The sequence below is a fragment of the Podarcis filfolensis genome (genome assembly GCF_964270895.1).
Source record: "Podarcis filfolensis genome assembly, chromosome: 9".
In the NCBI taxonomy this organism is placed as follows: domain Eukaryota; kingdom Metazoa; phylum Chordata; class Lepidosauria; order Squamata; family Lacertidae; genus Podarcis; species Podarcis filfolensis.
Genome location: NC_139610.1, coordinates 76,432,863 through 76,459,964, shown reverse-complemented (window position 1 = coordinate 76,459,964; position 27,102 = coordinate 76,432,863). Strand labels below are relative to the sequence as shown.

The 27,102-nt window shown below is 47.2% G+C and overlaps 1 protein-coding gene across 1 annotated transcript in view; it reads left to right on the top strand.

Moving 5' to 3' along the window:
* The window catches only part of CYP26B1 (cytochrome P450 family 26 subfamily B member 1), a 31,459-nt gene extending 26,117 nt beyond the window's left edge, over window positions 1-5,342 (top strand). The window contains exon 6 of the mRNA XM_083571478.1: window positions 840-5,342. Within this exon, the coding sequence (XP_083427604.1) occupies window positions 840-1,232 (393 nt within the window). The 3' untranslated portion in view covers window positions 1,233-5,342. The remainder of the gene's footprint in view (window positions 1-839) is intronic.
* The last annotated feature ends 21,760 nt before the right edge of the window (window positions 5,343-27,102 follow it).

Below are 27,102 nucleotides of genomic sequence, written 5' to 3'. Positions count from 1 at the left end.
TGCATCGAGTTGCTTCCCTTTTCCATAAAAGTTTCCCCAGGCGACACGCCTACTGAAATGGAAATTCACCAAATGCACAGCAGCTTAAAGGGATCCTGGACCTAATGGTCAGGAGTCCCTTTACCTTTATAAAGTGATCTGGCTCCCAGCCACGATGGCTGCACTCTGCCTCCGCTGTCAGAGGCAGTGATGCTTCTGAATGTCCATTGCTGGAGCTTGCAGGTTTCTCATAAAGGGCAACTGGCCTATCTTAAATATGTCATTTAATTTGTGAGACTGTAACCAGTCTGTTAATAAGTCTCTTATCTCATCATTGTATTTTGATATTTTGTTGGAAGCCGTCCAGAGTGGCTGGGGAAGCCCAGACAGATGGGTGGGGTGTGTATGTATATATATATATATATATATATATATATATATATATATATATATATATAGTTTATTTGTACCCTTTATTTGCAAAACTTAAAAAATGTATCGGGGGGAAAAGAACAAATGCTAAAACATTCAAAAGAACCAGGCAGAGGGCCTTATCGGTGGTGGTGCCCCCTGTGGAACGCCATTCCATCAGATGTCAAGGAAATAAAAAACTATCTGACTTTTAGAAGACATCTGAAGGCAGCCCTGTTTAGGGGAGACTTTAATGTTTGATGTTTTATTCTGTTTAATATTTTGTTGGGAGCTGCCCAGAGTGGCTGGGGAAACCCAGCCAGATGGGCGTGGTATAAAGTAATTATTGTAATTATTATAATATTATTATTAATATGCAGTAAACTGAAAACAGATTCAAACCTAATTTACATTCTCCTCTTCCTTCTCCTCCTCCTCTTCCCCCTCAGGGGTTCCAAATCCCCAAAGGCTGGAGCGTCATGTACAGCATCCGGGACACTCACGACACGGCTCCCGTCTTCAAGGATGTGGACGTGTTTGACCCCGACCGCTTTGCCCAGGGCCGCACGGAAGACAAAGACGGCAGGTTCCACTACCTTCCTTTTGGTGGAGGCGTAAGGACCTGTCTGGGCAAGCACCTGGCCAAGCTGTTCCTCAAGGCTCTGGCCATCGAGCTGGCCAGCACCAGCCGCTTTGAGCTGGCCACCAGAACTTTCCCCCGCATCACGCTGGTGCCCGTCGTCCACCCGGTGGACGGGCTCAAGGTCAAGTTTTTCGGACTCGACTCGAACCAGAACGAAATCTTGACAGAGACAGAAGCCATGCTGGGCGCCACTGTGTAAACCGGACCCTCGGTTTGCTTTCTCTTGGTTGGGGAGGTTGAGGGGCCCCAGAATGGAGGAATGGAAAGGGAAAAGCCCAGCTTGCCATGGACGATGGAGACCTGCCGCCTGACACCTCTTGGACAAAGCCTTCTCTGACGAATATGCCAAAACGACGGTGGCGCCTTAGCGCGAGGGGTGGGCAGGCGGGCAACAGGTTGCGGAGACCACCTGGATGGATTCTGTTTTGTTTTGTTTTGTTTTAACACTAAGCAGAAGGGGATTGTCTTGGCTATAAACAGTACGTAAATGTTAATATATGCACATATATATAAATATATATAAATATATAAATATAATCCGAAACAGAAGCATTTCTGTTGCAAGGAGAGGTTCCTCGCTGCTCCTGCTGCTGCTGTCTGCTGCTCTTTCTGGGGGTTCAGGACCCCCTGCTCTTTGCTGGCCCCCTGAGGTCTGGGTGTCCTGCCCTTCTGTCAGAAGCCTTACCTGACCGGGGTCGGGGTAGCGAGTGACCTCTGGCAGATCCTGACCTTTGAAGCATCAGTGTTAAGCTGGTCAGCGACCTGCGACAGCATTTGGGGAATATCTTTTTTTATTTTTGCTTTCTTTAGAGAGAGCGGCCAAGAGGACCCCCTCCGTGGGGTCTGGCTAAAATCAGTATTGTGTGTTGGTGGGAGGAATACCTGTTTGCGTTGCCATAGCGGTGGCTTTGCTGCATCCCATGGCTCCAGGAGGTACAAGGATGTCAGCTTAAACAGGGCCTGGTGTTGGAACTGCTATACCATTAGTATTCATGCTCGCAGGGCCTCAATACCACATTGATGCTCAGCTCCTTGTGTGTTGAAGACGCGTGTGGGGATGTTGTCAGAAAAACGGCTGAGGAAGAACATGGATTTTAAAAATATATCCAGAAGTTTAGGCATGAGTTAGGAGCCCATCTTCAGCAGAGCTTGGGGGGACTTTGGAGTCCATGCATTTGAGACTCCTTGGCCTGTTCTTCCGGCTGATTTTAAGACACCTGTTTTAAAATTACTGCTGTGGAAGTGTAATATTGAAGAACTGACCTGTGGACTCTCCTGAGAAGAAGCTTTTCTGTGTCTGGGGAGCACCAAAACTCTCTGATCACCAGCCAAATTTCAAAGCCTGTGGCCACCTCCTAACTACGATGACGAGGGTCAGTGACAAATGTCGAGAATGGGGTTCAGGAGCAAAATACGGTTTTCTGGAGCTGATTCTCTGCCGCCCATGTTGAAATCCTCTGTTGGTCCTATCCTGCCATCCACCATCCAACCCAAAGCCATGGTGATCATTGCATAGACTTCCCTTAGGCACAGTTGAGTGTTTAATATGCTCTTGCGCCCTTAAGCCAAACTGTCGTTACTTTGCAAGAGAGAGAACCCACACACTCTCACACACCCTGCCATGGGGAAAGCCCCCATCCCTGGTTTCCCCCATCTATTTAAGGAAATTTCTATTTAAGAAAATGGGTTTCCAATCAATTAGCCACATTTCTGGGGCCACCCTTTGAATTCAGAACAATGGTTGCCCACATTGTTAGCCATGTTTACCACCAGGTTGTTGTTGTTGCTTTTGAAAAAAATAATTATATTATTATTGACCCAAGTAGTTGCTCTGACGTGTTGCAGGCTCTCAGATCCCATAACCTCCTCATCAGTTGCGGGAGTTCAGAACCAGTCATGTCTGAAAGCAAAGTTCCAAACCATGGAGAAACAGGGTAAATTCTGGAGGCGCTTTCTGTGCAGCTGAAATACTTTTGAGCAGCCCTCCCTGGTTAGCTGTGGCCAGTCAAGGGAGTTCAGGCCATGCCCAGTTTGCAGGGAAACTCTCAAAGCCCCTGGGACTTGTGGATTGCAGGAAGCAAGCAAGCAAGGAATATTATTCTTTTATCAAAGCCAATTCAAATGCCAAATCATTAGCTGCCATCTAGTGGGTTGGACTAACCCACCTCAGAGGGTTGTTTTGGGGACAAAATGGTGGGAGGGGGCAAACCATGCAGGCTGCCTGGAACTCCACGGAGGAAAAAGTGGTATATAAATGTAAGAAATAAATGAAAAAAATAGGCAAATAAATAACTTCCTTGACGGGCTTGAGCCCTGGCACTTTCCCCACCCAAAAATTAACCACTGCATGCTCAGGGCCTGACCTGAGCCGTCGCTGTCCTTCAGAAGTTTGGGGCAAAGCATTTTGGGGGCGCAAGGCTGGTCTGCTCTGCTTCCATCCTCTTTTTCACTCCTGGCGAGGCATAAGTCTTAAGATGCGTGGAATAGGATTGCAAAATCTGCTTTAGCTGAGATTCCAGTGTGGTGTAGTGGTTAAAAGCAGTATACTTGTAATCTGGGGAACCGGGTTCGCTTCCCCGCTCCTCCACGTGCAGCTGCTGGGTGACCTTGGGCCAGTCACACTTCTCTGAAGTCTCTCAGCCCCACTCACCTCACAGAGTGTTTGTTGTGGGGGAGGAAGGGAAAGGAGAATGTTAGCTGCTTTGAGACTCCTCAGGGTAGTGATAAAGTGGGATATCAAATCCAAACTCTCCTTCTTCTTCTTCCTGCCTTGCAAGGGGTTGGAACAGATGACCCGCAGGGTCCCTTCCAACCGTCCTATGATTCTAAAGATAAATCCACCTTTGCCTTTTGTTTCCGTTAACAAGATCAGCTCTGGCTTCCCTTTCCCGCTCCCTAAGGTCTCCCTACCTGTTCCCTCCCGCAATACAGCAGATCTATGCCATCCACAGATATATAAAAGCGCTGGGGTTTGTGTCGGGTGGGGCACTCGTGAGGTTGGTTGCTGGGCTGGCAGCAGGAACATTGTTGAGGGGCGGGGCGGTCAGTGAAGCCGCTTGCCCTTTTGAAGGGCGGACCCCACAATCCTTTGAAGAGGGTGCTGGGACAGCACTCTTCAAATGGTGCGCGGGCCAGCGATGGGGCGGTCGGTCGACCCGGGCATGGCAAGGAAAGTGGAGCATGAAAATACACGCTCTGATGGGATGCAGAGGAAAAGACATGCTCACTGCAAGTTGAGCAGCCCACCAGAAGATGGACCAGTAATGGGGGGGGGGAAGGGGGAGAAATATAAGAGGCATACATTTATAAACTTTATATATATATGCATACGTGTGCGTTGTATCTAGGCAAGGATAGCTCCTGTTCGATTTACCATTCCTAACTAATATAACTTGACTAAAAAAAAGAAAAGATATTAAAATTGTTACTGCAGTTTGCAGGATGAAGCACTTTTGAGTCTCAGAATATGTGTCTTGTCTTGTGTGTCTTTTTTTAATTTGCTGGCACAGTTCCAATTTGCTATATTATTTTATACACAAAGGTGGCGTGGTGTTTTTGTTTTTTGGTCTGAGTTTATAAACTTGTTATTGTTATTGTTATTATTATTATTATTAAGTACTATTTTTGTTATAATTCAAAATAGATATTTAGTATAAAAAAAGTTCGCCTGTTTCTTTTTTTTTAAGAAAAAAAATATTTGTTATTTAGTAAAGTATGGAATATCTCACCCCTGCTCTGCCTCCTTCTTTATTGTAAAACAACAACAAAGAAAAAACTTGTCTGCAAGGGAAAAGAAAGCAATTAATATGGTTTTATTTGCATGTGGCCCAATATGGAAGGGGTTGCGGGGGGTGGGCTTCTCCTGTGCCACCCTCATGGCACTGAATGGTTGGCGTGCCCTTTCCCTAAGGGTTGTGCAGGAGATACTCCCCCCTTGCCATTACTCATATTGTGTCTGTCGTTTCTTAATATTGAAAGAAATAAGCACCTGTTGGGTAGGGGTATTTCACGGTGCCGTGTGAAGACGTGCTTTGTGTCATGTGTTTCCTTCATGTGTATATAATATTGAGCTTGGTCTACCTGGAATCTCCGTCTCTCTCGCAAACGCTCGGCTGAAAGAAACGGGAGCCCTGCTGCTTTGCTTGGAGTGGGGGCTCCCGTCGATTTCACTGGGGGCGTCCCAGCAAACCCGCCCCTGTGACGTGTTGAATAAATGGATGTTGTGTATTTCGTGATCTTATAAGGGGGGAAAAATATCAATGTGGCTATTTTATAGACTTCCATAATAATAAAAAAAGTTGAATCTCCAGACCTTACTATTGTCCTTTGTTTCAAACTTGAATCAGTTGTTCTTCCTCTCTCACAATGCTAGAAGCTCGTGGGTGCCCAATGTAGCTGAATTCTGGAAGATTCGGGGCAGAGGAGGGAAAGTCCTTCTTTACGCAGAGCAGAGTTAAACTGTGGAACTCTCTCCCACAAGAAGCAACGATGAGTAGTAACTTGGATGGCTTTAAAAGACAATTAGACTGATTTATGGAGGAGGAGAGGGCTACCAATGGCTACTAGTCATGATGACTCGGCTTCCACATTTGGCTATACTTTTTTAAAAAAAACATTGATACATAATAAAAGCCAGTAAAATTCAATACTGCTAAATAGAGCCACGAAAACTGAAGTGAATGGGCTGATACAAGAACAAACAGCAGAAATAAATCCCCAGAGGGGTAGGAAGTGTGCTTGTGTCGTCTTGCGGCACCTTAAAGACTCACAAATGTATCTGTGGGTTGCAGTCCAATCTCATCAGATGCATCAAGTGTTTTGCCAGGTTGCAAAAAATATATGGAAGGTAGGGAATGGGAACTGTAAACAGTGATGTTGGAAGGTAATGAAATGCAGACAAGTCCAGACAGTGATAATTACCATATTAGCAGTAGATATTCACACACGCACACGGGTGGGATGAAAATCCATTGCGCTGGTTCAATTCACAAGTGATGCCTTTGTAACTTAACCACACAGCCACTTCCCTTTTGAAGTTTCCGTGTTCAAGTCTGGCCACCTTTGGGTCATATACAGAGTCTCTTCAGAGGCTGGTCCATAACGACCCATGAAAACCCAGGAGAATGCAAAGGCATATCCACAAATGGTCTGTCTTCAGCACTGCTGAACTGGCTGCTGATAATGTACATTTCTCTGGGCTGAAAGGCTCCACCCAGAAGCCAGTTCAGGATCCCAAAATGAGTCCCAAATCATTTGGTTTGTGGAAGATGGTAGGGGGGAGAGAGATTTAATCCTCCTACCCTGCTTCTCATCTTCCATGCACAGAAAAGCCCTGTTACATACAGTGCAACTGAGGCCGCCCCATGAACCCCAAGCTCCTTGATGGGGTTTCTAAAGACCAGGAGTACATGCCCGTAACATCTGTTTGTGTGGATCGTTCTTCAGATAGGCCACAGCTGTCCTAAGACATCATACTGGAGACATGGGGCAGCCAGTTCTATAGCAAAGGGAGCTATCCTGCTTCTGTTAGGAAAGCAGAAAGCCAGCCGAGCCACAGGAGAGAATGAGGGGTGCAAGAGGGAGGGAGGAAACTGAGAGAGAACAAGCACTGGAAAGAGGGAGATGGGAAGATGGGGAGTTCCCAGAAGAGCCGGAGGGAGACAGTTCTCATCTGGGAGAAATAAGGAGGTGAGGCTGGGTAACCCTTGGAGAAACACAATTCAGTTTGCATTTAAAAGAGAACCTACCTCATCCACATTTCCCCAAACAACATGTGAACTGAAACATAACTCATCCTACAAAATTCACACCTCTCTGAATTTTGCAGTGCTGTTCTGCAGCCAAGCAATGCGTGCAAATATGCAAACACTTAGCATGTTAGTGAAAATATTACATAAAAATGCATAATGTAACAGGGAAAAATTCCTTCCTCAAAACGTGTACTTAAGGCAACATTGCATACAGCAAGGTGCGCATTAGGAAAATATGAATTTTCATGACTCAGAAATAATAATTGCAAATGAATATGCTAAAGTGGGAGAGCTGGATTTGGCCGATTCACCAGCCCTAACTTCTGACAAAGGCTTAAGTGAAGTCTAAACCTGGTAACACTACGGAATCTCAAGCAGAGCTCCACCTTCAAAAACTGCATGCATCCCTCTTCTGCAAGTAGGGAAGTCCTTTCTAGCACCTATTATATAAGATCAGAAGAGCTTGCAGGATCAGGCCAGTGGCCCATCTAGTCCAGCAACCTGCTTTCACAGGGGCCAACCAGATGTCGTAATGGGAACCCTACAAGTAGGATTTGAGAGCAATACCACTCTCTGGGATTTCCCAGATGTTTGGGCATCTGAGGCAGAATGGGGAGGTTCTTCCTCCCAGCTTCCCTGCAGCCAACTGCCCCCTCCCCCCTCCCTTACCTGGGATGTGTGGTAGCACCCGTGAAGCAGTGGGGATGGTGGGGTTTGGCAAGATCTTGCCAACATTTCTCAAGCTCTCATGGAGCGCACGAGATTGCACGAGATTTTGACAAGATCTTGCCAGAAGCCACTGCTGCTTCTCCACCAGCGATGGAGGCATCAGTGTAGGTGGGGCACCACCTCATGGGGTTCCGTCGCCTGAGGCAGCTGTGTCAGCCTGTCTCATGGGTTGGCCGGCCCTGAAGTGGCATTCGGAAGTATTGCTGTCCCTGACCATAGAGGCAGAGCCGAGCTGTCATGGCTGATAGCCATGGATAGTCCTCTGCTCGCGTCTTTTGGGAGAGGGAAAGCCGTGCTGAAGATGATGGTTCTCAAGAAGAGAGGGCTTATTCTGCCCACAGTATCAGAAATAACGTGTTTGGTCAATGGCTTGCTTGTGACACGTATCTCTAACTCTCCATCGATGGCTTCTGAAGGCTCTGCTTAGGGAACTCACTGCAAACCTTGCTGAAGTCAAAGAAAACTTGGGAGGCATGAATGAAGTGGAAAATCTGAGCATGCCCTGGCCCTGCAGGCCTGCCCCTTCAGCAGAAACAGGTCTCTTTTGCCTTGAAGGCTCACTCTTCTTTCTTGGAGCAAAGGACTGCCTTTCTTGGATACGATTTGCCAGGGCTGAGGTCGAAGGGGCCAGCGCTTTGAGATGGGCTTCCTCCTGCCCCCAGGAGCTCCCCAAATCCAGGGGCCTCTCCCACAGCTCCTTGCTAAGACCCACCTCACACCTACTTAACCAAAGGGAAGGTCACTTCCTTCTGGCCTCTGCTCCCCACCCCCACCATTTTCATCCTCCTCGCCCCAAATTTTATTTATTTTGTCTCTAATTTACAGCTTTATTGGAAAGCCATAGCAGGCCCCTGGAGAGGGCTGGTGTAGCCAGCCTCGCTCCAACAGAAGCTCGCTGCTTTACAGGATGGTCCCGGGGTGGGGGCTTGCTTCCATCTGGTGGGGGCAGGGCAGGCAGGCAGACTTTCCACTCTGCTCCAGCCCCGAGTTTCACATTACGCAGGTTTGTTTTAACTTTTGCTGAACTCCTGGAACGTTTCTGTCTTTAATGCACCTCCCCACCTGAAAAAAAAAGAGAAAAGCCTTGATGGAGGTAAAGTCCAGCCTCTGGAGAGACCCCTGAAATGAAACGGTGCTGGATGAGGTAGCAAGTTTTCTGTTTTGGTGCTCTGGATTTAATTTGTGGCTCACCAACGCACATGATTACACCCACTTATGACAAGCAGCTTTGAACCAAAACCGGCTGCCGTCTTTTGGATATTCAGGTGTAGACAAAGACTGCCATTTTCCCACTGTGCTGCTTACATGATGAAGTCGCTGCGAGGTCCCTTTCATTTCTGAGTATTTGGGGGAGAGCGATGCTGCTCTTGAGATTAATGCACACCGCCTCCTCTTTAGGGGCAACAGGTAATTTTTACAGGCATTTGGGCTCATTGTGGCTTTGCAGAGTGGCTTGAGTTTTGCAAAGTGAGGTCCAAGAGCCAGACTTCTGTTCTCAGTGTCCAAAAACACACATCCCTTCTAATCTGCACCACTGATTTATGCCCTCAAGTGAGCTGGTGTTTGCGGTCTCTCATACTGTGCCAGAATGCCTCATACCAGCTGAGTGCCTGAACATTGCAGTGCTTAGCTCATTTTTTAAAAGTTGCTTTTCTGTTAATGTTGTTGGTGCTGTTTTACGGATTATAAATTATTATTATCATAATTATTAATGGATTGTAAATTATTGATTTTTCAACAATATAATATGACTTTCACTGTAATGGTGATATTTGGCTTGCTTTTTAGCTGCTGTTTTGTTCATAGTGTTTTGCAGACTGTAATTGCTTTATTGATGCTTTGCTAATTTTTCTGTATGCTGTGTTTGTGATGCTCTATTACAATTTATCGTGTTACAGTTATTTATTGTTTGTAAGCCGCTCTGGGATTCGTTTGAATGAAATACAATAAATCAAATCAAATCAGTTGGTTAGAGCCTGCTGCAGATAATGCCAAGGCTGCAGGTTCGATCCTCATATGGGACAGATGCATATTCCTGCCTGGCAGGGGGTTGGACTAGATGATCCTCAGGATCCCTTCCGACTGGATGATTCTATTAAATCAGATTTTAAAAGGAGCACTCCAGGAGAGAGGGTTTTTAGCCTGCATTGCTGGCTGCACTGATGCTGAAATGTCATGTAACCAACCTGGGATGTGGACATTGCACTGTACTGACTAAGCCACCTTCCCCACACACTGGCGGAGGAACCGGGGTGCGGAGGGAGCGGACCGCCCTTGGCACCACTATTCCGGTAGGGTGCCACAGCGGCGGCCCACCCGACACGCACCATGAACCCCTCCATGTCGCACACCGCGCCCCCACAGTTGGCACGTCACGCCCCCAGAACACGTGCCATGCCCTTGTGGGCGGTGTACCACGCACCTGGGATGAGCGCCAGCCATGCCCCTGCCTGCTCTCCGCCCCCAGTACCGGAGCATGCAGCTTTGCCACTGTCCCCACATCATCCTGGTTCCAGAAGGGGCCAATGCAGCCTCTGCAGAGGCGCACTGAATGTTCAGTATCAAGAGGCCAGGAAAATTCCTAGGCATGTGGCTGCAGTTGTTCTATCCAAAGCAATGGGAGCAATCAGCCTTTGGCTACCCATCCCTGCACAAGCAAACTCCACTACCCCTTATTGGAAAATACCCCTCAGATCCACCCAGTTGTCCCCTTTGACAGAAGTGGATGAAATTTGCAGGCACACCAGCCCTTCAGAGTGGATAAAGCCTGCCAAATTTCAAGCAAATAGGTCCAGGAACTTGAGCGCATGGGAACTTTAAATTCTGCTTAAAAAGAGAAGAAAAGGGATGTTAGTAACTTTGGGGGGGGCAGGGGGAGTGGCATGAATCTGAGAGAACGGATCCTGCCAAATTTCAGAAGGCTAACGTCTGGCAAGGGCGACCATTATAGTTTTAGGGTGGGTAAAAAAAAGGTGGGGGTTAACTTAATCTTCCCATGTGTTTTGTAGGCAATTTATCAGGAAATTGCAGGCACTGGAGAGAAGCCTCTTGCTAAGAAACTTGCCAAATTGCAGACAAATAGGTCCAGGGGCTTCTCGGCACAATCATCTGGAAGGCAGCAGGTTGAGGAAGACTGGGAAAGAGTAACATGGCCACAGGAGGGGGAAAGGTCATCAGGAATGAAAATACACAGTTAGATTGACTTAGGCTTCATTTGGATGCAGAAGCAGGTTCATCCCGTTTTATTGGACTGCCACCTTTTCCTGTATGTTCAGCATCAAAGATCCTGCTCTGTGCCCCACCTGCCTGACCTAAAATTCATAGAAACATAAGATCATAGGATCATAGAATTGTAGAGTTGGAAACCCACTGCAGTGCAGGAGTCTCAACTAATTATGACAGGGAACTAGTAAGGCAGGGCCTTTTCAGTGGTGGTGCCAAATTTGTGAAATGCTATCTCCAGAGAATCCTCCCTGAGTCCATCCTTAACCTAGCTAAGATTTGACACACCTTTGAGGAGATTGAGGGGCTGCTGTTGTTATTATTATTATTTGCAGGGGGTGGGTTGCATCTGTTATGGGGAGTAACCCTCCCTACTTTCCACTGACTGCTTTTGTTATTTGCTATTCTTCTATTTTTCTGGATGGCTTTCCACAAGTCCAATGGGTTTTAAGTGCTATTTTTTTATCTTAGCTGCTAGGAATTCTTGCATAGAGATGAATACAATATTGGGTGTGATTTATTATCACTATTATCCATTAAGTGCCTGCAAATGCCTTATAAATGCTCTCTGTGCTCATTGGAGAAGATGGCAAGCTCTGGATCAGAGCGGTAAGTTTGTTCTTTACTTCCAGGTGCTAAATGTCAAAATATCAGCATTATATAAGGATAATATAGAAGTGATAAGTTGATGGGGTAGATGAATGTGGGCCTCCTGAGTTCTTCACATAAATGTTTGCATTTATTTGGCCTGCTTTTCTTTGGGAAAACCCAAAATATTTGTAGGTTGTAACACAGGCCAGCACACGCCATAACAAATGCATTAGGTTTTAAGTCGCCCGTGGGACCTTGCCTTGCTTTTACAACTATGGTTTAACAAAGCCAATCTTCTGTTGTATATTTGTGCATCCAAAACTAAATCCAGGAGCTTTATTGTCCTTATTAACCTTTTCTGCTGGAAACGACTCCATTCATGGGACGTACGGAAGCAGCATTTTTGGGCACGGAGCAGGAACGCAATATCTTCCAATGACTAACTCCAATTATGCTCAATGGGAACAATTACGCTCCAATTACACTCATCGCCCACTCACTCACGCATTGAGTAATTGGTTTCTGCCATTGACTAAAACCCAGAAGTCTTGGAACATTGTGCTCCACCCCCAACCCCCCCCTGCATTAGGGCACAGGTACATCCTCTGTTACGCCACCTCTGTGCCTCGTGTTGTAAGCAAGTTTCACCTGCCGGCTGCCTCAGGGATCTCACATGAATGAGGAGGTGGAGAGCCAGTGTGGCATAATGGTTAGAGTGTTGGACTAGGACCTGGGAGAGCAGGGTTCGAATCAGGGTTCAGCCTTCTTGATGGTCCAGCTCTCACTTCCATACCTCACTAGTGGGAAGACCATAGCTTTAACTATATGAACCTTTGTTGGCAAGGTGATGTCTTTGCTTTTTAAGATGCTGTCTAGGTTTGCCATTGCTTTTCTCCCAAGAAGCAGGCGTCTTTTAATTTCGCGGCTGCTGTCACCATCTGCAGTGATCATGGAGCCCAAGAAAGTACCATATTTTTCGCCCTATAGGACGCACCGTCCCATAAGGTGCACCTAGTTTTTTGGGGGGAAATAAAGGGAAAAAATTATTTCCCCCCCCAGGCGCGGGGCTGGGGCGGGGGAGGCCTGAGCTTCCCCCGACCCCAGCCCCCAAACAGGCAGCTCTCTGCAAGCCGTGGGAGCCCAGCGCTGGCTCCCGCTGCTTGCGGAGAGGTCCGCGAAGCCTGGAGAGCGAGAGGGGTCGGTGCCCACCGACCCCTCTCGCTCTCCAGTCTTCAGCGAAAGCCTGCATTCGCCCCATAGGACACACACACATTTCCCCTTCATTTTTGGAGGGGAAAAAGTGCGTCCTATAGGGTGAAAAATACGGTAAAATCTCCCACTGCCTCTATCACTGCGAGGTATTATTATTATTATTATTATTATTATTATTATTATTATTATTTCCCTATTTTCATTGGAGAAACATTGGAGGGCATGTGATGATGGAAGCAGGTACATCATCACCATAATTTTATATGCATGCCACCTTCCCTTAATTAAAATCATGCTCAAGGCACAATGCAATGTGATTTGCATAATTACAGTAGTAATCACAAGCAATAAATAAAAGTACACAACCAAATTGAACAATTTCCACATAAATCATAAGATCTAAAAATAAAGATACAAAAAGTCAAAAACAGCAAAAAAACAACAACCCACCTCTCCAACCAACCCCAGTAAACAGTAACCCTGGCCAAGAGTCTGTTCAACAGCCTCAGCTTTTGTAGCTGGAGTCAGTCCGGGCCCTGCCCACCAGGATCATGTGGGAGAAGGCCTGCAAGGCATGGAGCAGGTCTTCCAGGACTCACAGCCAAGATGGTGCACCTCGCTAGGGAGAGCAATTCGACAAGCAGAGAACCACCACTGAGAAGGCTCTGTCATGGGTCAACAAGGCCTCAGCACAGGGTCTGAGATGGCTGATATTGGGGGAGACACTCTTGGAGATACTTCGGTCCCAAACCACTGAGGTCTTTCTATGTCCGTACGAACACTACAGGTGCACAAGGACATCCCCTTGGAGAATATATCCCAGAATTATCTGCAAGGAGCTCTTTCTTAAAGATGTTGACCCGGGAGGAGTCAGTGTGGTGTAATGGTTAAGAGCGGTAGTCCTGTAATCTGGTAAACCGGGTTCGATTCCCCGCTCCTCCACATGCAGCTGCTGGGTGACCTTGGGCTAGTCACACTTCTTTGAAGTCTCTGAGCCCCACTCACCTCACAGAGTGTTTATTGTGGGGGAGGAAGGGAAAGGGGAATGTTAGCCGCTTTGAGACTCCATCGGGTAGTGATAAAGCGGGATATCAAATCCAAACTCTTCTTCTTCTTCCTCCCTCAGAGTAGAAGCTTGATACTCACCACGCCGGAGTTGTTGTTGTTTAGTTGTTTAGTTGTGTCCGACTCTTCGTAACCCCCTGGACCAGAGCACGCCAGGCACTCGTGTCTTCCACTGCCTCCCGCAGTTTGGTCAAACTCATGTTCATAGCTTCGAGAACACTGTCCCACCATCTCGTCCTCTGTCATCCCCTTCTCCTTATGCCCTCCATCTTTCCCAACATCAGGGTCATTTCCAGGGAGTCTTCTCTTCTCACGAGGTGGCCAAAGTCTTGGAGCCTCAGCTTCAGGATCTGTCCTTCCAGTGAGCACTCAGGGCTGATTTCCTTCAGAATGGAGAGGTTTGATCTTCTTGCAGTCCATGGGACTCTCAAGAGTCTCCTCCAGCACCATAATTCAAAAGCATCAATTCTTCGGCGATCAGCCTTCTTTATGGTCCAGCTCTCACTTCCATACATCACTACTGGGAAAACTATAGCTTTAACTATATGGACCTTTGTCGGAGTAAAATGAACCAATTTGCAACGGAGCTTAGCTCCCTTGAAGGCTCAAAGCCACTTGCATGGGGGTGGAGCCGAGTTGCAAAGTGCTTTCCACTGATCTTGAAAGGATAGGTGCTGGGCAAGTTGACTGCAAGTAATGTTTAGGAAACATCGATGGAGGTAGAAAGCCTACAAAGGACAACTGGGATGGGTTAGGAGCTGAAGGAGGAGAAGCAAGGGGGAGTCCTCTGGTTTCTGCAGGGGTTTCAAACTTTGGAATATTTCCATCCCTTCCTAGGCAGGTAGCAAAGGTTGGCCTCAGAGTCCTGGGAGTCCACGTCACAGCTGAGTGTTTTGTCTGCGGGGAGGGAAGGCCATCTGGGTGGCAGACCCACGAGTTCTGCGGTGCAGACAGCGGAACCAAATGGGTGCAGAGCCCTGGGGATGTCTGCCGAGGTTCCTGGAGCAGACAGAAAAGGAAGGAAGAGTGCGATCAGCCCAAGCCTCAAGAACAAACTCGGCTGGGTCTTTGTTACTTTGCACTTTGCGGTTTATTTACACTCTGGGTGCTTCCAAGTGAGGCGGCAAAACATTCTGCGCTTGGCTGGCTGGGCAGCCCTGGGAGAGGAGAACGAAAGCCCTGCACAGCTCTCCTTGCCCGGCATGTGTGTGCCACCAGACGTCAGGTTCAGTAGTCACTGCCTTTCAAAGAGGCTGGCTCTAAGGTGAGAGTTCTGGGGGGCAACATTCCACCCAGAAGAAAAAAACACACACACCAATTTCACCCACATTTTAATGTCCTGCTGTGGGCTTGACACACAGAATGGGATGGATATGGGACTGACTTTGTGCTACCTGTCTTGGGGCAGTTAAAATGATATAAACTGCAAAACAGAAAAAGTTGTTAAACGAAAGCCACGTGGAACACTCACTCCTTGGAAATAAGGCAAGCTCCAACTATCATAGTCATACCTCGGGTTACAGACGCTTCGGGTTGCGTGATTTTGGGTTGCGCACGGCACCGAACCTGGAACTACCGGAATGGGTTACTTTCGGGTTTTGGTGCTTGTGCACGCACAGAAGCGCCAAATCTCAACCCACGCGTGCACAGACGTGGTGCTGCGGGTTTCGAATGCGCTTCCTGCACGGATCATGTTCGCAACCCGAGCGTCCACTGTATAGGCTTTTGGTGAGTGCTAAACACTTTTTAAAAAATTATGCAGGCATATATGATAATGGTCATATATAGGGTTATGCACTGGCCACAACCTTTGCTTTGTGAGCTGGGGTGTAGTTTGGGGTTTTTGTTGTTGTTGCGTGGTGTTGTTGCTGTTCATTTTCTGGATTTTTTTTATAGATCTGGTTGCGATTTATGTTGAAATTGTTTGGTTGGGTGGTGCATTTTTTAACGTTTCATTTATTGTTTATGACCACTGTTGTTATGCTCTAGCTATGCATTCCTTTTCTCCTTTTCATGTCGCAAGTTGCCTTGAGCACGGTTTGAACTGTGGAAAGGTGACATAAAAATAGAATTATGTATGTATCTGTATATTTGTCACTTCAAGAAGGGGCTTTAGGTCTAAAGCAGCTTTGCTAAAAATTAAGCTATGTTTTCCAACAGTCATTATTATGGGGAATTTTTTTTAAAAAAGTCTACAGGTTGTGGGTTTTTTTGCCCTGTTTTGGCAGAAGTGGATAAAATGTGCAGGCATAGCAGCCGCTACACAGTAGGTGGTCAAGTTACAGCTGCCCCCCCCAGCAAAGAACTACAGTTCCCAGGGATCATTGGAGTGAGGAGATGACAACTAAAGATAGTCCTTCATAAAAGGTAAAGGGACCCCTGACCGTTAGGTCCAGTCGTGGCCGACTCTGGGGTTGCGGCACTCATCTCGCTTTATTGGCCAAGGGAGCCAGTGTTTGTCCGCAGACAGCTCCCGGGTCATGTGGCCAGCATGACTAAGCTGCTTCTGGCGAACCAGAGCAGCGCATGGAAACGCCGTTTACCTTCCTGCCAGAGTGGTACCTATTTATCTACTTGCACTTTGCCATGCTTTCGAACTGCTAGGTGGGCAGGAGCAGGGACTAGCAACGGGAGCTCACCCCGTCGCAGGGATTTGAACCGCCGACCTTCTGATCAGCAAGTCCTAGGCTCTGTGGTTTAACCCACAGTGCCAGGTGGTCAAGTTACAGCTGTCCCCTCCAGCAAAGAACTACAGTTCCCAGGGATCATTGGAGTGAGGAGATGACAACTAAAGATAGTCCTTCATAGCACATATTTAAACTATTTAACTTGCTCCTTCAGGAGGCAGAGATGGCCACCAACTTGGATGGCTTTAAAAGGGGGATAGACAGAATCATGGAGGCGATGGATATTGATGGCTACTGGCCAGGATGACTCTGCCATGATGCCACAGTCGGAGGTGGCAAGGCTTCTGAATCCCAGTTCCTGGAAACCACAGGTGGGGAGAGTTGCTCTTTGGCTCGGATCCTGTTTGCAGGTTTTGCACAGGATCTGGTTGGCCCCTTTGAGAACAGTAGGCTGGGCTAGATGGGCCATTGATCTGATCCGGCAGAGATCTTCTTTTGTTCTTATACCCAGGGCCAGGTTTAGGTTTGATAAGGCCCTCAGCTACTGAAGGTAATGGGTCCCTTTATATGTCCAGCTGTCCTTTGTCAACAACAAATTGTCACTGGTTTTTGTGTTGATTATATGCTATATGGTAATTTATGGACCTAATAGATACCTAAGGGACGCGGGTGGCGCTGTGGTCTAAACCACAGAGCCTAGGGCTTGCCAATCAGAAGGTTGGTGGTTTGAATCCAAGCAATAGGGTGAGCTCGCGTTGCTCTGTCCCGGCTCCTGCCAACCTAGCAGTTCGAAAGCACGCCAGTGCAAGTAGATAAATAGGTACCGCTCTGGCAGGAAGGTAAACAGCATTTCCGTGCGCTGCTCTGGTTCGCCAGAAGTGGCTTAGTCACACTGGCCACATGACCTGGAAGCTGTACGCCGGCTCCCTCGGCCAATGAAGCGAGATGAGCGCCACAACCCCAGAGTCGGCCAGGACTGGACCTAATGGTCAGGGGTCTCTTTACCTTTAATAGGTACCTAAATCCATTTGCACATGCAGAATGTAGGCGCCCTATATATAAAAAGGAGCAAACTGGTGATATTTTAGGGAGCAGGCTAGCAGGCGGGGCCCATGACTTACATCACAGGAACCGACAGAACACAAAACACTGTTGCTGTAGGTAGGTTTTATTTTATTTGTTTTTTATCTCATATTTTGGAAATGTACATCCAGATATTTTTTTCCTTTAAATTTTTTGGGGGCCCCCAAGAAAGTGGGATCCTAAGCGATAGCTTGTTTAGCTTATATGTAAATCCAGCACTGCTTACCGGTATACAAAAAAAGTTGACATTAGCACAGGCATTTTGACTTGGCTTCAGAGGAGGCTGATGAATTGCTATGCAGGTCTTCCTGCCTGGCACTTGTTGCAAATGAGGCTCTGAGGTTTGGCAAATGGAGGCCTTTGCTTGTTGTCACCAAATCTATGTCTCTCTCTCTCTCTCTCTCTCTCTCCTTCCCACCCATTGGGAAACGGAACTGCTTTGCAACCGCAGACCTGTTTGTTATCCCTGCCCTCGTGGTAGACTGGTTGGGTCACCAACTGGGCGGCCGACCTGCTTCTTTCCATTGAGGCTACCTGCTCCTCCACAGTCTGTCTTTTCTTGTCCCCTGGTAGAAATCGTGCTGCTTTAAAAATAACTTTTGCTGTTTTAATGGCATGTCTGTGAATTTTTTTTATTTCATAAAACTTACGCGCAGCTTGATTGTCAACCCGGCGCTGCCCAAGTGGTTTGCAATAAAGATAAAACAAGAGGGGAAATTAGCAACAGTAATTTAAAACTGGCTAAAAGTTAAAAGAACCATTGATTAAAACTCACAGTAACTTTCTAAACATCTGGGTAGACTACTGCTACTACTACTGCTACTACTACTAATAATTTATTATTTATTATTTATTATTTATTATTTATTATTTATTATTTATTATTTATTATTTATTATTTATTATTTATTTATTACCTATTACCTCCCCCCATCTGGCTGGGTTTCCCCAGCCACTCTGGGCAGCTCCCAACAGAATACTAAAAGCACGATAAAACATCAAACATTAAAAACTTCCCTAAACAGGGCTGCCTTCGGATGTCTTCTAAAAGTCAGATAGTTGCTTGAAATCTGGTGGGAGGGCGTTCCACAGGGCGGGTGCCACCACTGAGAAGGCCCTCAGCCTGGTTCCCTGTAACCTCACTTCTCGCAGGGAGGGAACCGCCAGAAGGCCCTCAGAGCTGGACCTCAGTGTCCGGGCTGAACGATGGGGGTGGAGACGCTCCTTCAGGTATACTGGGCCGAGGCCGTTTAGGGCTTTAAAAGTCAGCACCAACACTTTGAATTGTGCTCGGAAAAATTATTTGTGGAGAAGTTGCTAAAAAGTGGGCTGGATGTACTTTTTGGGTTCGGTCAGTCAACCAGCTACAAATCCACCTAATTCAACCCACATTCTACCAGCTTCCTCATGAGAATATCTTGGGGGCCTTTGTCAAAAGCCTTACTGAAATCAAGATACACAATGTCCACAGCATTCTCCTGTACTAATACCAATCTGCAATGGCTTTAACATGTTCTTCCAATATGCTTTTGTAAGCAGGCTGTAACCCCAGTGATGTAATAACCCCAATAAGCAGAAATGCAAGTAATTATTATTATTATTATTATTATTATTATTATTATTATTATTATTATTATTTTCTCGTTCTGGCCATCAGGATTCAATGCAAAACTCGGCTTGCCCTTGTGGCTCCTCAGATAATGAAGGGGAAGGAAAGTTCGAGGCTAGCACTGTTCTTCCTCTCCCCTGGGCTTATTCTTCCTCTCTCAGGCTTTGGCTACGGAATGGATAGCTCAGTCTATTCACCAGCTATTGCTGACCACCACCCGTAAAAGGGCAAGTGGACCTTTCGAAGTCCTGCGAGTGCTTTCATGTGATTGAGGTTTTGGAAAGACCTGGCTCAAGTCAAACGGTGGCTTAAGCTTTCAGTGAGTGCTGGTGCATTCAGTAGACCCATGTGGAAAAGAAAAACAAACGTCCGTGGAGGATCTTCATGCATTTCAGGGGGTTGGGCTAGATGACCCTTTGGGTCCCTTCCAACTTCAGTTCTATGATTCTGTGATAGGACAGTCAATGGCTACTAGCTCTGATCAGAGGCTGTTAATACCAGTTGCTGGAAAACGACAGCGGAAGTCTGCTCCTCTCCTCCCGTCCTGCTCGTGGGCTCCCCCTTGGAGCATATGGTTGGCCACTGTGGCAGAAGAGGGTGCTGAGCACAGTCTATAGGACTGATCCTGCAGCCAGGCTCTCCTTACGTTCTCAACCAATGGTGCAAACGAGCAAATTTGCCTGCAGTTTTTGCCCGACAATTTGTCCTTCCTTCCCCTGTTTGAGTTTTACTGAAATCACAAGGAGTCAGTCGAACTTCCCATGTCATTCTGTTGTTGGGAATCCTAGGCTGCTTTGCCCGCAGAGACCAAGGAACATTTATGAAATGTGTGGAATGAGAAACACTTGATTCATTTATTTTTTATTGTTTAAAATAAACAGAAATAAAGAAGAAAGCATCCTGGTCACTGAAAGTACAGCCCCTGCCCTTCATCCTGCATGTTCAGTCACTGGCCACAAAATACTTGGCATTATGTCACTCTGCAAGATGGCTGGAGTTTTCTTTCCATCCAGACTTGGTCTTCCTGAGATCCCAGTCTTGGAGAACACCCAGCCCCGCTTCCTGTTCCTCGGCCTGTTTGGACATGGTGTCTGGAGGGTTCCCCTAAAACAAGACCATGAAGTTCCCAGTGAGGCAGAGCAGAGGGTGTCTCCAGGTCGGAAGGGTCCACATCCACCTGATTCCTCTTTGCTGCCTGCCAGGTGTCTGCAGCAGACAGCCTGGGGATCCCGCTAGGTAGCGACTTGCAGCAGACAGGGAAAGAAACTCGGGTCATCGGAATCCACCCTCGCCATGATGAGTCAAAGTCCCCAAAGGGCCTGGACGAGGGAGAACACTTTGGCCTCTGCCTCAAAAGCCCCTTCCAAACCTCAGTGGGCAAGGAAGCCCACGAGGGCTGGCAGGCTGCCTCTGTCATTATTCACTTAAGAGGGTCGGAACGACTTACTGAATGCTTCTATTTTAACACCATCAAAACACGACACCCTCCCGGAGGACGGGCTGTGACAGAGGCGGGAGCTTTGAGAAAACAAACCACCTTGGCTTCCCATCCATAGGGATGGTGCTGAAGAAGCGCTGAGCCTCCCCTCCTCAGGAAACCGCAGGGACGAAAGGGGGGCTCCTCCAGCTGCGCCCTTCCATTCCAGCTGCTGAAATGGAGACCGAAAAGGGAGAGGGAGGAATGATGTGACTGCTCTGAAATTAGCTCTGAGGGGATTCCGCCTCCCCTCCTGCTTGCTTAGCTTGGCAGAGAATCCAGACTCTGTTGACCTCCTCTGCGCTTCCCACCGCTACTGTGGAGATAACCTTGGCAGGCCTCCTCCGTCAAGTCTTCTGGAATGGGATGGGATTGTCAAGTTCAAAGGGGTGAAGTGGGTCTCCCCTCCTAAATGCAGAGTATCCTCATCCTGTTTCCAAGCCATCCTTGGAGATTTTTCAGCAGAGGTCGGATGGCCCTCTGTCAGTGATGCTTTAGTTGAAATTCCTGGGAGAAGAGGGCCATTTATGGCTATTGATGGAGGCAGCAATGGTTCTGAATATGAGCTGATGGAGTCTATAGGAGAGGAGAAGGCTCTTGTGCTTGAATCCTGCTTGCTGGCTTTCCACAGGCATCGGGTTGGCCACTGTGAGAACAGGAGGCTGGACTAGATGGGCCATTGGCCTGATCCAGCACTTTTCTTAGGTTCTTATGGCTGGGTCCATCACAGCATACAGGATGTGTTCCTAAAGGGCCCAGATTGTAATTTGGTAAAGTGGTGAACGCCTGTGTGACCACTTCTTCCATGTCCTTTGGAATCGTTGCTTGGTTTTTATCCCCACGTTGTTGAGATTTCCCCCACTTGGCCTAGAGAGAGCTATTCTTGAACGCATCCATTGGAGCATCCTAGAGCAATGTCCCTCTCCCCTCAGGCTGCCAAGCTCTGCATCGCTTGTTTTTCCTCTCATAACTCCGTCCTCCCAGCCACTTAATCATCTTCTTCTTTTTTGGTCCTTTGAACCCTCTCCAGTTTGACGGCATCCAAATGGTATTGAGGTGTCCGGAAGCGAGCGCAACCTCCAGTGTCCCTGGAGGAAGAGGAAGAACATAAGGATGATGTAGCCCTTGGCTCCATGACGATGGGAAAATCCTTGTAGAACCCTCCATGTCTGCTTGGGTTGAGATCAAGGCTACCCAAGAGACCAAGGGAGAGGGAAGATGCCAGAACACATTTTTCCATTGCAAATGTCCCACTGGCTCCTGGATCTGGGAACAGCTTAGTGCATGGGCCTTCCACATGAGGCATTTTGGCCAGAAGTCCCGGGCGTGGTGCAGGAATGACTGAGCGAGAGGGTCACCCTGTAGTAGGCTTTGCAAGAAACCAGTGGCTCTTTCCAGCCACGGGATGGTGGAGAGATATTGCTGGGCTCAAGATATTGCAACTCCGGCAATCCTTTTCCTGGTGCAGCCAAAGCTTCTGGAGGAACCCTAATCGGTGCAAAGCCCCAGTAATGAGTCCTAGTAAAACAGAACAGAATACTGTCAACCTAGAGCACAGCAACCCCTGAATTTTGGAAGAGTCAGAACAGACAAAAGAAAGTACCTCTTCACTCAGTGCATAGTTGAACTATAGAATTTGCTCCCTTAGGAGGCAATGATGACCACCAACCTAAAGGTAAAGGTAAAGGGACTCCTGACCGTTAGGTCCAGTCACGGACAACTCAGGGGTTGCGGCGCTCATCTCACTTTACTGGCCGAGGGAGCCGGCGTACAGCTTCCGGGTCATGTGGCCAGCATGACTAAGCCACTTCTGGCGAACCAGAGCAGCGCACAGAAACACCGTTTACCTTCCCGCCAGAGCGGTACCGATTTATCTACTTTCACTTTGATGTGCTTTCGAACTGATAGGTTGGCAGGAGTTGGGACAGAGCAATGGGAGCTCACCCTGTCGTGGGGATTCGAACCGCCGACCTTCCTATTGGCAAGTCCTAGGCTCTGTGGTTTAGACCACAGGACCACCCATGTCCCTCTATTATACCTAGGTAAAGGTAAAAGGTAAAGAACCCTTGGATGATTAAGTCCAGTCAAAGGCATACAAATAAAATGATGATGAGATGATGATGATGACGATGACTATGGTGTTGTGGATCTCATCTCGCTTTCAGGCTGAGGGAGCCGGCATTTGTCCACAGACAGCTTTCTGGGTCATGTGGCCAGTATGGCGCCTGGGAACCAATGTCCCCACTGTGGAAGGACGTGTGGGTCCAGAATTGGCCTCCGCAGTCACTTACAGACTCATTGTTAAAACTGTGTTTATGGAAGACAATCTTACTTGACTACGAGTGATTGCCAAAGGAGAAGAAGATGGCTAAACTGCTTCTGGTGCAACGGGACACCGTGATGGAAACCAGAGCACATGGAAATGCCATTTAGCTTCCCGCCACAGTGGTACCTATTTATCTACTTGCACTGGTGTGCTTTCAAACTGCTAGGTTGGCAGGAGCTGGGACAGAGCAATGGGAACTCACTCTGTTGCGGGGATTCGAACCGCCGACCTGGCCACCAACCTAGATCACATTAAAGGAGGATTGGAGGGATTCATTGAGGAGAGGGCTATCAGAGTTGAAGGCAGCAATGCTTCTGAATATCAGTTGCTGGAAACCACAGGAGGGGAGAGTTGCTCTTGGGCTCAAATCTTCAGCTTCATTGGATGTTCACAAGTCCTAGTGTTAGGAGATAGGAAGAAAAATGTTTCTCTGTCCAGGGTTGTGATGTGGTCTCAATTTCAGAACTGGATTGAGAAGAACCAAAGATCTACTCCCATGTGTTTTGGAAATGGGTTTGCTTGTCAAGCCCAGCACCAAATTGAGCCAGAGATTCAGTAACAATTACATATGGAACAAAACATCAAGTTTGGGACACTATAGATATAGATATATAAACCCCACACGGATAAAATAGGAAAAACTAAAAGCATAGAAAAGACTAAAAACTAAAAACATACAAAAGTGGACTAGCCGACCCTTGGAGTCTCCCCCAACTCTAAAATTCTATGACTCTATAATTAAGCACTAATAAGATTAAAACAATACAAAAATTCAAATATATTACAAATACAAATAGCAACAACAATTAAAAAATTGCAGCACCAGCCCTTTCCTTAAAAACAGTCAGTTCCTAAAGGCTTGTTGGAATAAGAAGGATTTTACCCCCTGGGGGAAGGACCACAAGGAGTGGGTCAGGGCAGCCCCCCCTGCCGTGGGCGATGCCCTGTTGCAGGCAGAGAAGTAGAAAGGAAAAGCCCACAATGCTTTGAAGAGGAAGTTGGACAAGATGCTTTCTGATACATGGGAATCACTGCTTTTAGTAATTCTTCATCTGCTTGCGTACAATTGTAAAAATAGCATTTGATGAAAAAACACAATCAAATATGGGAACCTTAAAAAAAAATAAAAAATTATAGGTTCCCACCAAAACGCCACTATTTTCCACAAATTGTCAATTTCCTTCTAACGTCTGCCAGGCAGAAGTCTTTGGGATTTAGGCTACTGCAGTAAAGGATCAGGGACAGGGATGGAGCAAGTGGAAAAAAGTAGACCCTTAGCCACAGAATCCCCAATCTTTGCTGCTGCTGCTTTGAACTGGCTCTGCCCTTTAAGAAAGAACAGCTTTCTAATTCTAGCTGGGAACATGGCAAAGTGGGAGACTTAACCCCAAATCTCTCCTCCCTGCCACAGAAATGGGAAGATCCCCCGCCATAGAAAGCTGGATTTCAAAACAGCTGCGACTTTGGAAAACATGTCCATGCAGTTGTTTCGTCAAGGGAACTGGGAGGGCATTTTTTCAAGCTGGCCTCAAGGCAGAGTTTGGTTTTCTTCATTTGCATACCCTCCAAGTGTCCCTATATTCCAGGGTAAGTCCAAGGATGACAACAGCCGCCCTGGTTTCTGATTTGATCCCAGAATGTCCCACTTTTCCTTTTCCCTCCCCTCCATGTTTCAGAGAAGAATTAAAAGGGGGTGGTGGTGGTGCAAAAATGGCGTCCCATTCCATAAAATTCCTGCACCAAATGCAGGAAACAGTGACGCTGGCATAGTAAGGCCTTCCTATAATTCTGAAGGAAAACATGACCAATTTAAATTCTTTAATTGCAAGGCTTCAGCAGCCACCCATTTTCTAGGAAACATGTGGAGTATGTGTTTCTTTATTGTAAGTGGAGCCTTACACTGTCTACTCAGAAGTAAGTCCCACTATATTCAATGGAGCTTACTCCCAGGTACCTGGGTAAAGACTGTGCAGCCTTACACTGCAATCCTAAGCAGTTTTACTCAGAAGTAAATCTGACTGTGTTCAATAGGATTTATTCTTTGGTATGTTCCTGATCACGGAAGTGAGAGCTGGACCATAAAGAAGGCTGATCGCCGAAAAATTGATGCTTTTGAATTCTGGTGCTGGAGGAGACTCTGGAGAGTCCCATGGACTGAAAGAAGATCAAACCTATCCATTCTGAAGGAAATCAGCCCTGAGTGCTCACTGGAAGGACAGATTGTGAAGCTGAGGCTCCAAGACTTTGGCCACCTCATGAGAAGAGAAGGCTCCCTGGAAAAGACCCTGATGTTGGGAAAGATGGAGGGCACAAGGAGAAGGGGACGACAGAGGACAAGATGGTGGGACAGTGTTCTCGAAGCTACCAGCATGAGTTTGACCAAACTGCGGGAGGGAGTGGAAGACAGGAGTGCCTGGCGTGCTCTGGTCCAGGGGGTCACGAAGAGGCGGACACAACTAAACGACTAAACAACAACAAAATGTTCCTGATCATTCTCAAATTTTCTGTTACTACTATTAGTACCTGCCATTTCCCTGCAAACATTTTATTTTATTCCATTTATCTGTGGAAGGTCTTGCACATGATCCCTTCCCTCGCACGTTTTTTATTTATAACAACCTTGTGGTGTAAGTTCGGCTGAGGAGAGAGAAGAAGAAGAAGAAGAGTTTGGATTTGATATCGCGCTTTAACACTACCCGAAGGAGTCTCAAAGCGGCTAACATTCTCCTTTTCCCTTCCTCCCCCACAACAAACACTCTGTGAGGTGAGTGGGGCTGAGAGACTTTAGATAAGTGTGACTGGCCCAAGGTCACCCAGCAGCTGCAGGTGGAGGAGCGGAGACGCGAACCCGGTTCCCCAGATTATGAGACTACCGCTCTTAACCACTACACCACACTGGTCTCTCCACTTTCTCCATGCATAATTGTATAAAACTTCTATCCTGTCGTTTGTTACTCATCTTTTCTCTAAACTGAAAAGTCTGAAATGTTTTCCTCTTTCTTCATAGGGGAGCCACTCCACCCCCTCGATCATTTTGAATGAATTAAACTAGGCAGTCTCAGGGTCATCCACACTTATCCTTGCACTGCTTTTCTAGGAACAGGTCCAAGGTTCCCAGGTCTGTGTCCAAGCGCTGTTTTCTCTTGCCTTGCCACTTTCCCCACGAAAACCTGCTCTTTACCGCTGAATTGGAGCAAAGAGTAGCCTGTGGAAAACCCGAATTGCTGATTGCTCCAATTTAGTGGTAGAGAGTGGATTTTCATGGGGAAAGTGGCAGGGGCAAATAATAATTAAAAAAACAACAGCACTTGTACCCAGACTGAACCTGTTCCTAGAAACCACAGAGCGAAAGCTATGTATTGACGAGCCCTTAATTGGATTTTGAATAAATCTGATCTTAATTGTTACTGTTCCGAATGTTATCATGTTATTATCTTTCTCAGTGGGTCATGCAAACGGCTCTTCTGAATAGTGCTTTTCATTGGGTAGCGGGCAATTGGGATGCATTTATGTAGCCAAGGGGGCAGGGCCCCCCAAAAGTTTGAAAACCACTGAGTTCACCCAGAGGGTGTCCGGTACTGTGTTCCATGGGCAGCGATGGGGCATTTCAGCAGTGGTTCAGTGTTCATCGTGCATCAGACGACAGCTCACATGCCATCCTTCTGAAGGGGCTGTGGGAAGAAGTTCCTGAATCTCATGGAACTAGAGAAGGCAGGCTGTCTCTCATGGACATTATGGCAGAGTATTCAGAAATGGGGTCCTTATTAGAGTTATTTGCCCTTTGCTTTATTTCTGAGTTTCTTTGGAATGGCACTTGGCAGCTTGTCCGTAACCCCCCGCATGTCGGGGGCTGGTCCCCTTGAAAGGGGCCTATTAGGCAAAACAAATTGGCTTCTTTTGTCTGAAGAGGCACTTTGACATTCAGGGTGCTGGAGGCAGAGTCCAGTCAGCGTTTGCTCATGGAAATAATTTCAGAATCCCATTCGCAACGTCTTGATCTGAGGAGGCTTCAGGTACACAGGATGGGTGACTCATTCATCATTTTCGTCCCACTTTGACATTTGCCACACGTGGAAAACTCTGGTAGCTGAAGGGGACGGGACTGAGTAGAGATATGTTAGGCATTTTCAAATATCTAAATTGTTGTCACGGGGAAGATGGAGCCAGCTTGCTTCCTCCTGCTCCTGAGGGAAGGACCAAAAGAGATTCCATCTGAACATCAGGAAGAACTTTTTGAGGTAAGAGCTGTTTGACAGTGGGGCGAATTCCCCTGAAAGTTGGTTGACTCCCCTTCATTGGGCTTTATCAGGCAGAGGATGGTTGGCCAGCTATCATGGATGCTTTAGTTGAAATTCCTCCATTGCAAGGAGTTAGACTA